We start from the raw sequence: 15,991 nt of genomic DNA on the forward strand, positions 1-15,991 counted from the left end.
AGTTTACCTAGGTAAATTGATGAAACTGTTGTGAGGAAAGGAAAATACTCCAAACAAACCCCAGCTAGATCATATCCACCCCAACCGCCTATCTAATCCCTATAGGGACCCCTAGTAGCTACCCCGCAGCGGTCTCCTCACCAACCCCAGGTTTAAATGTTGGCACAAGATGGAGAAGTGCAACGTTGACTCGCGATTATTCCGACTATTCCATTGTATTTTGTAGGATTCGACCTGGATAACCCCGGAACATCAGCAGGAACTGTTTACCCTCCTTGTTAATATGAATTCATCCTACGAATTGAATCACTTGCCCTGTCCCGAGGCACTTTCTTAGATCAAAACTAACCATTGACCGCTTACCCTATGTAAGAAAGAACTGGGGAGGCTCGTTCCACCGCATCGGCACCACCCAGGTAGACTTACCTAGTAGGCCTGAGTTGAGAGGACTATTTAAGATGAATGAATCCCACGAGAGCGCGTTCCTTCTAGGAACCCCTCCTCTTGTTGTTTACTTAGCCTAGACGTCAGTTTCATTATCTAGAGTAAGATAGACGGACAACTCACTATAGTCCACAACGTCAAGATGAAGGGTCCTTTATTCTCCCGTCTAGCCACTTTGGCTTCGTGCTTGGGCGCAGTTACTGCCCAAGTCTTCGACCAGAATAAAGGAAGCTCCCCAAGTTGGGACCCAGCCGCTGTCGGTACGAATAAAACGACTAACGCGACATTCTCAAATCCTGTCATGACATTAAATATCGGGGACCCATTCATGACTAAATACACTGCCGATGGCGAGGATTGGTACCTGTTCACTTACTCGACGAATACCAACGTCACCCTTAGACGATCGAGATACCTAACAGATAATTGGGATAATGCGGAAAGTCGAGTTGTTTTTAACCCTAATGCCACAAGCGGCGATCCCTGGTCGACAAGTTTATGGGCTCCTGAGATACATAACATTTCTGGTTCATGGTATATCATTTTCACTGCCACATCAGATGGGGATAACCCACCCCCACTATTAGACGCTATGTGCCCGATTAATTGTCCCGTAAGTCGCTATAATATAGCTCTTCAGCCCCTAAGTTGAACTAGGAATTGAATGCTAATTGCAATTATAGGCGATCAACCACCGAATGTTCGTCCTAGCAGGGGACGGACCTGATCCCTGGACCGCCAACTTCGAATTGAAGCCCATGCTTGACACATACGACATGTTCGCAATTGACGGAACATATTTCCAATTCGAAGACAAATTATACCACATCTACTCATGCTGGGAGCAAAAATACTCATCATGGCCGGCCAATTTGTGCATTACCAAATTATCGGACCCGTGGACAGTTAGCTCAACATTTGCCGAGCGTCGCATCATCAGCATACCGAACGAGCCCTGGGAACAAGTGCCATACGGACGACCAATTCGATTAGCAACGAATGAGGGCCCGCAGCAGCTCACGAACCCGAAGACAGGGCAGAACTTCGTTATTTACTCAGCAGCACGCGTTAACACGCCGTACTACTGCCTGGGCATGTTAGAGCTCGTCGGAAATGATCCGATGGAATATCAATCTTGGAAGAAGCATACAGCCGGATGCGTGTTCCACCAAAACACAGTAGCCGGCGTATACGGAACCGGTCATGCCAGTTTCGTCTCGTCACCGGATGGTTCCGAGGATTATATCGTGTACCACGCGCAAACAACGCCGAACCCCGCCGCGGACTTGTACCGTACAGCCCGCATACAGAAGTTTACTTGGAACGATGACGGAACGCCGAATTTCCCACTCGCGGAGAATGGGCCTTTTAATGTCCCGGCTGGACAACAAGCCTTGGTCAAGAAATAGAAGTTTTAAATAGAACTAGAGCATATATATTTTGCATAATACAAATAATAAAGATTTTCGAATAAACGTTAATAGTATAATACTTCCGACGCCCCTATTTCCTATTTTTCGTGAATACCTTCCAATGTTCCCGCATTTTAGTTATCTCATAGAAATCGTTTCGAGGCATACAAAGATATACAATCCCATGACACACCATCTCGCCTAACCGTCTCAGTCCTGTTCGATATGTAAAAACGCCAATCCCTCATAACTCAATGCTAACCTCATACCAACCCCCACCAAGCAACGACCACAGCGCCAAACACCACCCCCTCAACCCCCCTCCACCCCCCATTCCTCCCCAAAGCCATAGCACCACTAACCGGCTCCCCAACCTCATCCGCAAAAGCCCCAATAATATTCCCACGCGGCCAATACTCACAAGCCAAATACCAACCCCCATTCCCGGGGCACAGTTTCGCACCACACCCAACATCCGTCGTATCCCGCCAGACCAATTGTGTGAAATGCCCGGTACTCTCGCCGAAACCAGGGTCATCGTAATTATACCCCGAGACCTCGCTTGCCCACATATCGACGCAGGACCCCGCGTCGGAACACCCGAGGGCTAGGTTCTCGCCGTAGGGACCGCCTGAGTGGGCCATGTGGCATTTTTCGCCGTCGCGTTTTTTGAAGATGGAGAGGAAGGATTCGGAAAGGGATAGGGATCGCTTGGTGGAGTGTGTGGATACGTAGGTTGAGGCGAAGGCTTCGAGGGTTGAGTTCCATCGTAGTGAGGATGCGTTGTAGGAGGATCGGTAGGTGTTGGTGCTGTTTAGGATTGCGCTGGTGAAAGTGTCGTGGTCTACGAAGGAGGGCGCTTCGCTGGGGATTGGTGGGGCGACGGTTATTACAACTGTTTGGACAACCGTCTGGCTCGCTGCGAGCTGTGTGAAGATGAGGAGGGATAAGAGAAGGGAAAGTGGTTTAATTAAGCGGGATAGGAAAGGAAATGGCATGTTTAAAATAGACATAGCCATCGTAGAGATAATTCAGACGAACGAATAAAAAAAAAGCTGGTGGTATAAAATTAGAGCTGCGGCAACAATATGCGCTATAAGGAACGCCGTAGACTCCCCAGTAGCAACCAGTGCTACAAATTTGATTAATTGAAGAGGCTCAAAATCAAGTCAATCATCAAGTCGTAAGTGAATAGGCGATATATTGTGACTTCACATGACAATAGATTCTCGATTCGACAAGGCGAATAATATCTTGGTGAGAAACAAAGGCCTTTTCAAGGTGTAGTCTTTTAAGAAATGATAAGACAAAGTTGAATCACCTCTGGTGGCAACTTACCAACCGGATACTTACAATAAAGTAATTAGCATTCTTTGCGTTTGCTAACGATTGAGATATCTAACTCGCGGGCGGCTAAAGACCAAAATCAAGGCCTCAAATTTGGGACCCATCATCGCACGAATAGATGAAGTTGGCAGATTCCCTGAAGGATGAGGTCTTCCAAGCTGCTAAACTTGTTAAGGATTTCAGGGGATGACGTAGCGGTTGGAGAAACAAGTTTTGTTCTTTCTCAGCCAATCATAAGCTTAAGTCAGCACTGAAGGGAAACAATTGGGGATAACCTCCCTGCTGTAACTCCGGGGAGCTGGGGTACAACTTGCCCTTAACGTCCTCAACTGATAATCTGGTTAAACAGAAACTTCAACGTCAAGTTACTCTTCTTACAAATCCTAATAGCTAACTCTAATAACTATTCCCTCTGAATGAACGAACATAATTCATCGCTACCTACTCGTCTCAATCAAAGCTGTATATACCTTACCCTCGCCGTCTTCTCACCGATTCACCAACCTCTACAACACCAACACACTCCTAAAGCGCACTTTATTCTCTACACAAGCCTGCATCGCCTTCCCAGCATCCTCCAACTTAAACTTCTCAACCATACACTTAACACCATGATCCCGCGCAAACTGAATAGCCTCCTCAGAATCAATAGCATGCCCACTAGGCCACCCATGCACCGAAGCGGCCTTATTAACCATCAACCCAGTATTAAACGCGACCGGTCCCACAGGCGCCAGAACCAATAACTTGCCACCCGTCTGCAGGCCACCCACAAGCGGACTTATAATCTCAGCATTCGGCGCCGTAGCCACGATCAAAGCCGCACCCCCCCTCTTCTGCAACGCCTTAACCGCGTCTTCTTTACTCGTGTCAATATACACATGCGCGCCTAACTTTTCCGCAAACTCCCGCTTTGAAGACCCGGAGCTGAGAGCTATGACGTGGTACCCCATGCGACTTGCGTATTGGATCGCTAGGTGGCCTAGACCCCCGACGCCTTGGATTGCGACGGTGTTGCCTTGTTCTACGTGGAGTTTGCGCATCCCGTTGAAGACGGTGACGCCGGCGCATAGTAAAGGCGCGGTTTCGACGGGGTCTGCGTCGGAGGGGACCCGGACTACGGCTTCTTCCCGGATTAGGGTGTATTGCGCATACCCACCGTCCAGCGTGATGCCGTTGATTTGCTGGTTCTCGCAGCATTGGAATTGCCCGCGGGCGCAGGAACGGCAGGTTGAGTCGTGACCTGGAGTTTGTTAGTATCTCCCGGTTGATACTTAACCCCTTTATGGGCATCGCCGGATAGCGTATAGAGGGGTGAAAAGAGTGAGGGGAGAACGAGAAAACTAACCTCCATGCCAAGCACCACCAACTCTCTCGCCACCTTTGAATCTAGTCACGTTGCTGCCGACAGCGACGACATCACCAATGATCTCGTGGCCTGGAATCCGGGGGAATAAATCACCCAAGTGACCTTGTTGCAAAAGGGCATCTGAGTGACAGACACCGCAGGCAAGCACCTTAACAAGAACTTGACCCGGTCCAGGTTGTTTAAGCTCAATATCCTTGATCGCAGGAGGTTTACCCGTAGCCTCAATAACAGCAGCTTTGTAAGTCTTCGGTAGCGTAGCCATGGTATGTATATGTTGTATATAGGATCGAAGTTTCGTTAGACTAGGGCGCATAGATAGGTAAGTAAGTAAAAGTCTTCTCTAAGTTGTCTTTAATAGTTGAATCAGAGAACTATACCAAGTCTAGTAAAGCGGACGATCTCGATATTTATCGTTGTTTCATACCAAGACAATCGCGACGAAAAGCAAGAGTGGAAAGATATTGGACCGATCACTAAACACACTGTTCCATCCGTCTCCGCAGCTTGGCCAATCGCCGTTGTTGGAACTTGCGCTTTTAATATTTTAAGTCCGTGGTGGATCGGCAGATAGTTTAGACACGGGCAAGATAGGTGTCTTATGCAAACGGAATGTTCAATTGAGAATGTAATCTTCTATAGTATAGGTACTGGCCTGAATGCTAATCAGGTTATACCTCGGCACTGTAACTCAGCTGGAATGTTCAAGTCAAAACCACGATATACTGACGCCACAATGATATCAACACCTAAACACACACAAGCTAATCTTGCTGTACACCTAACTATTCAGCTCCCACTAACAACGCCGTCGACCTCACTCTACCCTACACAGTTAGACCAGACCGGATGTACCGATAGCCCCGGTGCCGATCCCGACGTACCAAGCCGATTTCATCCACTCTAGCACCAAATTACCAAAAAATATCACCGGTAAATACGGAGACACGAATCCCCTCCACTTACCATGTCCTGGAGATAAACTTGCCAACCCCACTTTCAGTGGTAGTTAGCAACTGAAAATCTCGGCTTTGTGAATGAAGATGCTCCGTACCCGATCGGACTCGGATATCAAATCGATCGGCTACCGAATTATTGATTCTTTGGCCCGGTTACATAATTACACACTTAGCATGTATATAATAGTATATCGCGCGCCGCGGGCACCGATTTATTTGTTGCGTGGCGTAATTGGTAATATTTTCGGTGATAGGCGTTTTGGTAATCGATGCAACTAAGCCAGCTCATAGGTCATCTATCCAACACCAAAATCTCAATTTGGGCCAGCATAGCACAATATCATTAAGTCCTTTTCAATTCTCCTAACATCCCGATTTTCTAATTCCCTAAGTCCTTAGGTAGGTCCTTAGGTAGGTATCAAGCATAACCACATCCACCCTTCCCAAACAATCCCGTTACCGCACGCCCAGACTCTCCAACGCAGCCTGCAACTCCTTAACCGCAGTTGGCACATCCTCAAAATTCAGCGCGGATATAGCCCACTTGGCATGTTTCTGCGCCTGCACCATTGCCATATCATCCGTGTTATACGTATTCGCATTTGCTGGTGCACTTCCCCCATTACCCCCGCTACTATTACCTCCATACTGCTGCGCCGGTATAACAGACGCCGCCCGCGGGATCACAGGTTGAGTTGGTTGTGAGTAGTAGTTCTGGCTCGCGGGTGGCGCTTGGGGTGGGGGGATCCGTTGCTGTGATTGTGGAATGACTGGAGGTGTTGGTTGTGAACGGTAGAAATCTTGCGGTGGTGTAGATACGTTCGGTGGGGAGAACGGAGCTGAAGGTGGAATTGCAGGATCGTGGGAGCTGGGGCTTGGTATCAGTGGTGTAGCACCTGACGAGTCGTAAGTAGTTGGGCCAGGAGGCGGCATGCTCGTCGTAGATGGCAAGTCTAGAGTATCGGATGCACTCGGTGCGTCCGGGAAATAGCTTCCTGGCTCTCCTGTGGGTGGATTTGGGGGTATTATAGGAGATACCTGGTCAGGCACTGGTACTGAGGGAGCGGGAGGTGATGTAGGCGCAGATACGGGAGCTGGGAATGTCTGGTAAGTACCAGTCGATTGTGGGTGTAGTCTTCCATCCTCATCAGGAACATCCTCTACACTCGCTGGTTTTGGTTGTGCGGCTCCAAGCATTTGTACTTCTGGATCGTTCGGGTCAAGTGCTGGTGCTGCCTCTTCTTCTTTGGCTTCCTCCTGCTTTGGATTGGATTCATTTGGATCCTTGCCTTCCTTTATGGCTTTCAATATACGGGCCGCATTCCATTTTGCGTATTTAATCTTATCTTGTGTTTCGGCATCGGGTGCCCCCCAGATATTGACCAGCTGGAAGAACGTCGCTGCCGCTTCGAACGTACTCGCCGTTTGCCTAAAATTTCCCGTTAGTTATTGTACTCGTAGAAATTTCGAATTTCGTCATTTTTTCGAGAATTCGTACTGTGTAGCTTTGTTGGCTTTCAGCGGTCGAAGCGCTCTCTCGAAGGTCTCTTGCGCAAATTGTTCTACGTATGCTTGTCCAGCTGTGTCATCGTGAATCGCATCGTTTCCCGCATGCTGCTCCTTTGTCTGTAGAAATATGGTATTAGAGAAAGACCTCAAGTCGGAAATGCGACATTATATTATTTATCGTACCTGCTCCAACTTATCCATCAAGTTTATGGTGTATTGGTGGCATTCCTCGTCAGCGGTGTGAAGTTGTTTGCTAAGGATTTGGTTGACGGCCCAATAGAAACCTATCCAATTCATGATACTTAGCTAAAGCTAACACGATAATGCGACAATGATAATTGAACTTACACCAATATGCGATAACAGGCTTTGCAGTCTCGAGTTGTGAAGCGCGAACAATAAAGGGGGTAATTCCCGCCTGTTTCATCTTTGCCGGTATATTGGCCGCCATGGTGAATTTGTAGAGGGCGTTATACGGGAGATAATACGATCGTGTATATATGCGACGACCTGGGTAGTCGAGATGTGATTCGGGGGAGATCTAGCGAGTTGTCGGCGAGATGAATCGGGGTAGGCAACAGTCAAATGGTAGTGTTGGAATTGAGAAAGCTTTCTAAAGTTTGCTTCGAAGGTAAATTCTCCTATTCCAATTTGTATATCTTGGTGGCTTCCTTCGTCACTTTTAAGCGAGTCGTTAGGCAGAAACAATTAAAGTTGGTAATGATGTTTAAAAAGAAGGAATACGCAAGCTTGCATCAGGCACGACATTTAACAGTCACTAAATCCCGTAGCGTTGGGATTCCCCGCTGAGATCACTGATTGAATTCCCCACCTGGTGGGCGCTTAAGCTTATCAGTTGACGTAGATAAGAAGGATAAGAAGAGAGCTCGCGCCACTGTATTACAAGCTCCCCTTTACCAGCCACAAATTACCCCAGGTTTACCATTTCGACCAATCATGTACTCAGAAGCTGGCGGGGCAGAGGAAACTAAGTCTCATGATGCATGGTTCTTTAACGAATTAAATCGAATTTCCACGGTGGCCTTTTGCTCAATTTAGCAAGAAAGGACAGCAATCATTTTTCATTTAAAGCTTCAATTCTGTTCATGTCATTGAAGAACAATGGATTATCTGTCATGTCCAGGATTATTTCAATTATAAACACACTGTCTAGGTGATTACGGTTTGATAAATGTTTTTTTTTTCTTCTTAATCAATCTTATACCCAAACCTCAACCGTGATCCCTATTTATTTAATTGATCTTCTATACATTCCCGTTACTGATCGTGAGATCATACCACATCAAGGCCATGCATGCCTTCAATCTCAACCCCGCCACAGCTGTTGCTGCTGTTGCCTTTCTCTCCGCCCTCCCAACCGCTCAAGCCAGTTTATATCTTAAGAGCTCTCCCGTAGTACAAGTCGACGCAAAGAATTACGACAGAATAATCAATAAATCAAATTACACATCGGTAAGTCTGTTGTAGCATCTTAGGGAGACAAGCAGCATCTAATTGGCTACATTCATAGGTCGTTGAATTCTACGCGCCATGGTGTGGTCACTGTCAAAACCTCAAACCTGCCTACGAAAAGGCAGCTAAGAATCTCGAGGGATTGGCTCGGGTCGCAGCAGTCAACTGCGATGAAGATGAGAACAAGCAATTATGTGGAATGATGGGCGTCAAGGGATTCCCGACAGTCAAGACCGTACGTCCGGGCAAGAAAGGGAAGCCAATTGTAGAAGACTACAATGGACCTCGAACAGCTAAAGGCATTGTTGATGCCGTCGTCGAGAAGATCAATAACCACGTCAAGCGTGTGACGGATAAGGATATCGATTCCTTCCTATCGAACAAGAATGACTCGGCCAAGGCCATTTTATTCACTGAGAAGGGTACGACTAGTGCTTTATTGAAGAGTATTGCGATTGACTTCCTGGACGTTATCACTGTTGCACAAATTCGAGATAAGGAGACCAAGGCGAATGGGTTATTCGGTATTTCGTCCTATCCGAAGTTGGTCCTACTACCCGGTGGTGACAAGGATAGCATTGTGTACGACGGAGAGTTAAAGAAGGATGTCATGGTTAAATTCCTATCACAAGCCGGCCAACCAAACCCGGATCCCGCTCCCGCCAAATCAAAGGGAGACAAGAAGGGCGAGAAGAAGTCCGAAAAAAAGGATAAGAAGGCAGACAAGAAGGCATCATCCAAATCTTCCGAATCCAGCACCAAGACCACATCCACAGAATCAACCGAGCCGACAGACGTCCCACCCGCGACCGAGGAGATTGTCATACCAGCCATCCCAGCTATTACGGAGGCCGATAAATTGACTAAGGAATGCTTGAACCGCAAATCCCGTACCTGCATCCTCGCATTCGTACCATCTGCTCACGGCGAAACCGCCGAGACAGTTCTTACTACACTATCACACGTTCCCTTTAGACGTTCCGACGCACGCCGCAATCTCATCCCCTTCTTCGAAGTACACACCGACAATGAGGCTTCCTCATCAGTATACAAGAGCCTAGAACTCTCCAAGGACATCGAAATCGTTGCTGTCAACGGTAAAAGAAAGTGGTGGCGTCATTACGAGGGCGATTTCAGCTCTGAGAGTCTGGAGAGCTGGATCGATCTTATCCGCATGAGTGAAGGTACTAAGAAGACACTTCCGGAAGGTCTAATCGGTGAGGTGGTTGAAGAGACGACTGCGGAGAAACCAGCTGAGACTGTAGAGGTGAAGGTAGAGGAGTCCGTTGAGATCAAAGTCGAGCCCGAATCATCTGAGACGGAAACTAAAGGCGCAGAACCAACCCCTGAAGCTACTTCGGAAGAGAAGGTGAAACATGAAGAGCTATAAATAATGAGTCGGGTTAGCACAATTTTGTACCAGGCAATTCTTTTTGATTGACATAATGATAAAATAAAATAAAGTCTATTTCCGGGAAGAATCGATTTGACTTACTCATATGTGAATGAGCTTGTACCTTAACGCCTGCCGATGCTATCATCAACCGCAACTCCCAAATACCGTTGACCCTTTCACCTTCGTCCAAATATTCCCTTTGTATGCCACCACCCCGTTCTTAAGCATCAATATCCATCGCCATACTAACCCCCTTCTCCACCGCCCCCTCAGCCACCATCCTTCGTCCCTTCTCCCTAACAACCGAATCAAGATACGCGCGTATATTCGCACATCCATCCGCAGCAGCCACCATCATCCCTTCTAATCTACTAACCTGCACCCTACTCTCACACACCAAAAACGCGACTTTATCACTAGCCCCCAACGTCCCCACAGTTAGGAAGGGTAGTTCTTGCTCTTCTTGGTTGTTTAAATCCATAAGCGGATCCGCGCGTTCGTCGGCGGCAGCGAATGTCGATGTACTGCCCGCGCTGCAGGCTACTAAGTAATCGGTCATCGGCACCCCAGCGTCGATGAGTGCTAGTGTGGACGCGTTGATTAGGGCTGCTAGGAGGGAGCCGTCTTGCGAGAGTACGTGGAGGGAGAGGGAGATTGTGGAGCGTGGGAAGAGGTGTGTGTGTAACACCGCGGCGAGGGATTTGGCGATTGTGGATTGGAGTTCTTGGATACGTCTGTGATTTTTGTGTTAGTTCTTGACTGTAGAAGTGGTGGATTCGGGTGGGGAGATGGGAGTAAAAACCGTACTTGTCACCCCTAGCTCTCCTCTTGCGATCAACTGTGCTGAACCCTCCGACTACGATGCTAACGAATATATCCGCATCGTTCGAAGCACCACCAGCCCCTCCTCCGCCCGCAGCGGCTGCGGAAGAAGCACCCATAGCGCGTCTCTTTCCCTCTTCACTAGGACCTGAAACCACGCACATGACTTTCGTGTTTCCAAGCTCGAAGTATGAGGACCCATCGGCGGCAGCTTGAGTACGTATTTGTCCGCGAAGTTGACGTAGCTCATTCCATCGGCGTCCGTCGATGCGCAGGAGCGCTAGGTCGTAGGTTGATGTATCGAGGGGCATTTCAACTCTTGTATTTCAATTGCCTATTAACTTCGGTTCGTTTTTACTTTCGATTCTTTTACTGCTTATTAGAAGAAGGCGTGTCAAGCACTGTGATCTCGCGGATTTAATTTTCGCAGGTTGTAAAGTACCGTATGTCGGTTTAAAAGTTGTAATTGATAAGAATCGAAGCTTGCGCTGATAGCTCGATCTGTGGAAATTTTTGGTGGGGCAATTTATACCCAGGTACCCTGTCTTACAGCGATCGGACTAAGATACTTGGACCAGCGCTGTCTTCGCAGTTGCCTTTCAATTCAGCAAAATGGTCTTAAAAGTCCAAATACGATTGTTTCTGTGGCATTGAGATCAGAATTAATTCATTCTTATTCCAGTTTCAGGTCCCGAAGTTGAAGCCGTTTACGTTACGAGTATCTTAAAAATAAGACAATGAGAGAACACGAGAGCAGTAGACACAGCTGGTAATCAATATGCATCGTTGAAATCCAATCCGTTCCATTTAAAGCCGTAACCCATAACACTACTTAGGGGGCACAAGAACCATCACTTTGGTGGCACATATATATAGTAGTAGAGAAGAGTGAAAGTACCAATAGCCGTTCCTTGCGCCAGTAAATACCCTTACCCGATCCCAATTTGAAAAACTCAAGTTATCATTCGTCAATACACCCGCAGGCTATCCTACGCCGCTACCATAATATCTCTGTCGCTACCTTGTATAAGTAAAGGGGCATTGAGATTCAAGGTAGGTGTAGGTTCTACCTCCTCCGCATCGGTCCATCCTCTCTCCTTACCCCAAAGAATCCTGAGTCCTCGGGAAGTAACGACCTCGAACAATCCGCGCATGAGTGCTCCAGACTTCTTAACAGTAGACCAAGCATCGAATTCGACACGGTCCACCCAGGGCATCTCATCGAGAACACTAATCAATAAAGCTTTCGAGAATCGTTCGTAGAAGTTATCCGGTTGGCGGAACCCCTTAAAGAAGTCACTTCCTGGGTCGCATTCGATGAAAACGGTGACTTTGGTAACATGGACGCAGTCGGACAAGCCGAGCGCATCGTTTACGACCCAGCCACGAGGTGGGCTGCTCCAACCCGGGCCTAGACGCAATTCGAGGGAAGTTAAAGTCTGTCGCTGGTTTGGTTTCATGCGGGCTAGTAGAGGTTTCTTGGTCTTGAAGAAACGACCGGGAGTCGTCGGAAAGATGCGGACCGGATGGGTACTGTAGAATAGGTACGAAGCTTCTCTATATATGGCGCGACAGACCCTTAGAATAGCCAGCTTATGATGAATCCTCTTCCAGTTGTCATAATCTAGATCAAGGACATCGCTCGCGGTCGCGAAGTGGTAATCGTAGACTTTCAAGCGCAACTCGGAAGGAAGTTCAAGGAAACGAAAGGGATGTTGCTTCTCTCGTTTAAGTTTGCGTCCCGGAGAACCCAGGGAAAGGGCGCCGATAGGTAACTTTGATACTTCATCGTTGATATCGTACTCGGCTTCGGAGGTATAGGTAGAAGGCATAGCGGAGCTGAGGGGAGTAGTAAGGGTAGAAGAGACAGGTGTAGGGCCTGAAGCTGCAACAGCCCGTGAACCCTTCCCCGTACCGGCTTTGCGACGCATGGTGTTGAAGTCGACTTACTCGGGATCGCAAGTTTACACGCGACTTTCAAATTTTGAATCGGTGGCGAAACAAGCTAGGCGGATTTGCCGTCACGCGACAGTCGAGGTTCGTGTTTAAGAGAAAACTGGGACCCCAGGTTAAGTTTTCAATATACGGAGATTCGTTCCGTTGTTAGGTAAGATGGAGTAGGTAAGTAATCTGGGGATTAATCTAAGGCAATTGATCAGATCGAAGTAGAACGTGGCGTCCCGAGGGTGGTGCCATCGCGATACTCTCAACGATTGACGACCACCCTCTAGAACGCAGCACTCTTGGCTGCCATGTTGAACGAAGTAGGAAATCGGTGGAATGCGGTGTAATTCATAAGAGTAAAGGTGACAAATAGGCTAAGAATCGGCAGCGAAGATGAATGGAAGACGACAATTGCCTTAGAAAGTAGGGGAGGGGAAAAAGATCGGCAGAAGATATCCGGTGTATGTAGTAGCGCACAGTAGTATGTGATGGTGTACGTAGTATGCCCAGGTGTAGAGGAGGGAAGTTTGAATCGATTCTAATTGATGAATCGGACGGGATTGGACGGGTGTTTGTCTTAGAAGGAATAGAAGGTTTGGAGAATCAATTACATAATGACAATGAATTATGTAATACAGTGATACCTTCTCACGGTACAATCATTGGGTATTCAAGTGGGGCAGAAAATTAAAGTTGCACGTGCGAGCTCCCCCTCCCCACCTAAAACAGGTCGAAGGTTGTCACGATTCTACAAATTATATACGTCCTAATGGCGAAGTTGACAGTAAACAATAATACTATGATTTCAAGAGCCCTCGGATTTAAAGATTTACGACACTTTGAATCTTAGGAAGTAGGTTGGTTTGTAAACAAGCTGTCAACCATAACACATTAAGAAGAACAAGAAGAGAAAAAGAACAGGAAAAAGAAGAAGAAGAACTGGAAGGAAAAGAAAAAGAAAAAGAAAAAGAGGAAAAATACAAGAACATAAGAAAAACTTAGCAAACGCTTTGCAATTACTTTGAAATAAGCTATGATTACACTCTGTAACTACTATAACACAGCTTTACATCAATACCAATTCGACAAGCCATATAATACATTCATCTCTGAATCAGTGGGCTCACATGTCCCTTCGCAGTAAGTTTTCATCCTTTACCTAAATCTTGGGATGGTGGTCGATCCTCTCTCACCCTGCAGCGTATCCGAATCTCTCGAAGGTCCACCCCCTCGATATACGACCGCATAAGGTCTGTTCGGCCAACTTTATCAACAATCCTTTTGGAAAGTTGACTCCAACCTTCCTGGCTTTGCTTGTCCCACGTGTTGATGCCGCCTTGAGGACAGCGTGCCTGTACGAATTTCTGGATCTCTGAATCATCCGACGCCCACAGTGCACGGAGACCCTTATCAGCATCAGTGACCATACGCCCCTGTGCCATCCCCCTGTGCCATCGGACTGGCGATTTTGAGACCACGGTGTGTAGAGCTGATTAGCTCTGGGTCAAGGTATTTTTAGAGAAGGACTTTTAGGAGCGTCTGAAACGCAATGCAGTAGAACATCTCCGAAATATTTTGCCAGAGTTGCTCGTCATCGTCCGTTTCGCCGAAAACGTTCTCCTTACGAGAAAGCGGGATCCATTTTACCGAACGCTGCTGTCCTTCCGCTCGCCATAAATTGTAGAACAAGGTATTTCTACCTTCACGCTGGTCCTTACGGTGCCTCCATGCACCCTCCTGGATAAACGATTGAGTTACCTGCCCGCCGTATCTCTTCAGGTAGTCGGTATCTATGGCCGAAGATGGCCAAGATAGCAGCCTTTCTCCATTCGCTCCAAATGGCGCGTTTATGCGTACGAGACACAGGACCTGGGTCTTGCCCAGGTGGTGTAGGAGCGTTCGGACCTTCGTCGATAGGCGGTCCAGGTAGCTTTAGATCCTTGTCAGAGCCATCTAGGCCTTGCGTAGAAGATGTGACTGGGGTTAAGGAGATGTCGGAATTGGAATCCCCATCCTTATTATGTCGATCTTGAGTATCGGAGGAACCCCTTATCGCCGATGTGGGAGTACATGATGTTGCATTTTGTAAAGGTAAAAGGTCAGAAATGACCCGTAAGGGTCAGTGCTTAAATACTGACCACCGTGCGCCGATAACGGCGGTTGGTCGTACCTGCCCATCTAGCAGGAAGGCAGATATTGGTCAAAAGATACATAAGGTTAAGTTACGAACACGTAAGAATAAGACGACTATTGAAACTTAATCAGGTATAGTATCGCTCGAGAATGGAAATGTAGGAAGGAGTGGAGGGGAGTGTAGGAAGTTACAAGGCATTCCTGAAGACAAGTTCAAAAGGTAAGTACTATCAAATGACCATAATTTCTTATGCATTTCATAACAGTTCTCTTGTTGGATTGAAGCATTTACTCTATAGTTGATTAATATTAAGGGAATCCCTTGATGGATGAGAGTACACGCTGTTAAAATACTTGAGAGTTGGGTAGCCATAGTATATAATAATCACCACGTCTAAAACACCTATAAACAAAAGCTATCGTTACGAAAAAGCAATAATAATGAATAACTTACATCCTTTCCTTAAATCTAAGGCGTCGTTGAACGTAAAGGATTGGTCCGCAAGCATTCGAAGCTCAAAGGTGAAAAGTCTGTTGTTAATGTTTTCCATCGTCTCAGCATTACAGCCAGGCAAGAGGAAGTCCTTCGCTCCCCTTCCTAACGCCGTCACCAACTATGGTGACGACGATGACGGTGACGCCCCCCGAAGAAGAAGGTTGACGATGACGATAAGGACAAGGAAGAGGCCCCGGCTCTTGCTCGTGGAGCTACCACACGCAGACGAGGCGCTGGCCGCTACGGCGAGAGAAAGTAATGTTATGTTTTTGTTGCCTAAGCTTTCTCTTTTGGTATAGGTGTCGTAAGGTTTCGTGATTTATCGCATTGATAGGTGTTTCAAGGTTTGATACGATCGTTCATAGCCTCGTGTTGGTGGGGTTTTAAGTTTAATCATTATTACCCTTGTATAGATTGATATTTACATCAATAGAGGTCACCGTGATCCATCAAGAAATCACCAAGGAAATCAGAGACCCGTCAAGAGTTATTGAAAGGAATGGAGCAACTCGTAACGCGGATGGATACGTCGGAGACAAATGTGGAAGAGGTCATCAAGCTGTACAAGGGCAAAGCCACCACCATCACCGCCTTGCAGTTATCTATAGAAAGTTAGGAAATTAAATTAAAAACATACGTATATAATATCAGGTATAAATAGGTCAACAAGATCTCCTTCCTTTAGGAAGA

The 15,991-nt window shown here is 47.1% G+C and overlaps 8 protein-coding genes across 8 annotated transcripts; 2 read left to right on the forward strand and 6 right to left on the reverse strand.

The window, feature by feature from the left end:
* The first annotated feature begins 109 nt into the window (after positions 1-109).
* Positions 110-1,895, forward strand: F4822DRAFT_419109 (glycoside hydrolase family 43 protein). The gene is made up of 2 exons (XM_051459582.1): positions 110-1,057; positions 1,128-1,895. Exons 1-2 carry the CDS (start codon positions 587-589, stop codon positions 1,851-1,853), a joined length of 1,197 nt encoding a protein of 398 aa, XP_051310004.1. The 5' UTR covers positions 110-586; the 3' UTR covers positions 1,854-1,895.
* Positions 1,883-3,312, reverse strand: F4822DRAFT_419110 (PR-1-like protein). The gene has a single exon (XM_051459583.1). It carries the CDS (start codon positions 2,873-2,875, stop codon positions 2,120-2,122), a length of 756 nt encoding a protein of 251 aa, XP_051310005.1. The 5' UTR covers positions 2,876-3,312; the 3' UTR covers positions 1,883-2,119.
* Positions 3,313-3,709: 397 nt separating this feature from the next.
* F4822DRAFT_438807 (alcohol dehydrogenase) lies at positions 3,710-4,834 on the reverse strand (the record flags this gene model as incomplete). Its single annotated transcript, XM_051462564.1, has 2 exons — positions 3,710-4,446; positions 4,552-4,834. 2 exons carry the CDS (start codon positions 4,832-4,834, stop codon positions 3,710-3,712), a joined length of 1,020 nt encoding a protein of 339 aa, XP_051310006.1.
* Positions 4,835-5,730: 896 nt separating this feature from the next.
* Positions 5,731-7,840, reverse strand: F4822DRAFT_64278 (DUF605-domain-containing protein). Its single transcript, XM_051463790.1, has 4 exons — positions 7,386-7,840; positions 7,221-7,321; positions 7,027-7,154; positions 5,731-6,957 (listed from the first exon to the last, which is right to left on the reverse strand). The coding sequence occupies exons 1-4, from the start codon at positions 7,486-7,488 to the stop codon at positions 5,985-5,987; spliced, it is 1,305 nt and encodes a 434-aa protein (XP_051310007.1). The 5' UTR covers positions 7,489-7,840; the 3' UTR covers positions 5,731-5,984.
* A 294-nt stretch (positions 7,841-8,134) lies between these two features.
* Positions 8,135-10,196, forward strand: F4822DRAFT_64320 (thioredoxin-domain-containing protein). The gene is made up of 5 exons (XM_051463791.1): positions 8,135-8,231; positions 8,346-8,510; positions 8,569-9,903; positions 10,006-10,111; positions 10,180-10,196. The coding sequence occupies exons 2-3, from the start codon at positions 8,349-8,351 to the stop codon at positions 9,898-9,900; spliced, it is 1,494 nt and encodes a 497-aa protein (XP_051310008.1). The 5' UTR covers positions 8,135-8,231; positions 8,346-8,348; the 3' UTR covers positions 9,901-9,903; positions 10,006-10,111; positions 10,180-10,196.
* F4822DRAFT_434174 (ribosomal protein S5 domain 2-like protein) lies at positions 10,127-11,039 on the reverse strand (the record flags this gene model as incomplete). Its single annotated transcript, XM_051461963.1, has 2 exons — positions 10,127-10,640; positions 10,714-11,039. The coding sequence occupies 2 exons, from the start codon at positions 11,037-11,039 to the stop codon at positions 10,127-10,129; spliced, it is 840 nt and encodes a 279-aa protein (XP_051310009.1).
* A 331-nt stretch (positions 11,040-11,370) lies between these two features.
* On the reverse strand, positions 11,371-13,307 carry F4822DRAFT_419119 (uncharacterized protein). The gene has a single exon (XM_051459584.1). The coding sequence runs from the start codon at positions 12,657-12,659 to the stop codon at positions 11,718-11,720; it is 942 nt and encodes a 313-aa protein (XP_051310010.1). The 5' UTR covers positions 12,660-13,307; the 3' UTR covers positions 11,371-11,717.
* Positions 13,308-14,187: 880 nt separating this feature from the next.
* On the reverse strand, positions 14,188-15,356 carry F4822DRAFT_434176 (uncharacterized protein; the record flags this gene model as incomplete). Its single annotated transcript, XM_051461964.1, has 3 exons — positions 14,188-14,462; positions 14,530-14,649; positions 15,260-15,356. 3 exons carry the CDS (start codon positions 15,354-15,356, stop codon positions 14,188-14,190), a joined length of 492 nt encoding a protein of 163 aa, XP_051310011.1.
* Between the last annotated feature and the right edge of the window lie 635 nt (positions 15,357-15,991).

Source organism: Hypoxylon trugodes (genome assembly GCF_022578975.1).
Source record: "Hypoxylon trugodes strain CBS 135444 unplaced genomic scaffold F4822scaffold_10, whole genome shotgun sequence".
In the NCBI taxonomy this organism is placed as follows: domain Eukaryota; kingdom Fungi; phylum Ascomycota; class Sordariomycetes; order Xylariales; family Hypoxylaceae; genus Hypoxylon; species Hypoxylon trugodes.

Bases quoted from the DNA above. Each gene is read 5' to 3' on its own strand.
- F4822DRAFT_64278 (XM_051463790.1), bottom strand. From the start codon at position 7,488: ATGGCGGCCAATATACCGGCAAAGATGAAACAGGCGGGAATTACCCCC. The intron at 7,322-7,385 runs GTAAGTTCAATT...TGAATTGGATAG, and splicing joins GCCTGTTATCGCATATTGGT to GTTTCTATTGGGCCGTCAAC. The intron at 6,958-7,026 runs GTACGAATTCTC...GGGAAATTTTAG, and splicing joins AAAGCCAACAAAGCTACACA to GCAAACGGCGAGTACGTTCG.
- F4822DRAFT_419110 (XM_051459583.1), bottom strand. From the start codon at position 2,875: ATGGCTATGTCTATTTTAAACATGCCATTTCCTTTCCTATCCCGCTTA.
- F4822DRAFT_64320 (XM_051463791.1), top strand. From the start codon at position 8,349: ATGCATGCCTTCAATCTCAACCCCGCCACAGCTGTTGCTGCTGTTGCC. The intron at 8,511-8,568 runs GTAAGTCTGTTG...CTACATTCATAG, and splicing joins ATAAATCAAATTACACATCG to GTCGTTGAATTCTACGCGCC.
- F4822DRAFT_419119 (XM_051459584.1), bottom strand. From the start codon at position 12,659: ATGCGTCGCAAAGCCGGTACGGGGAAGGGTTCACGGGCTGTTGCAGCT.
- F4822DRAFT_419109 (XM_051459582.1), top strand. From the start codon at position 587: ATGAAGGGTCCTTTATTCTCCCGTCTAGCCACTTTGGCTTCGTGCTTG. The intron at 1,058-1,127 runs GTAAGTCGCTAT...TTGCAATTATAG, and splicing joins TGTGCCCGATTAATTGTCCC to GCGATCAACCACCGAATGTT.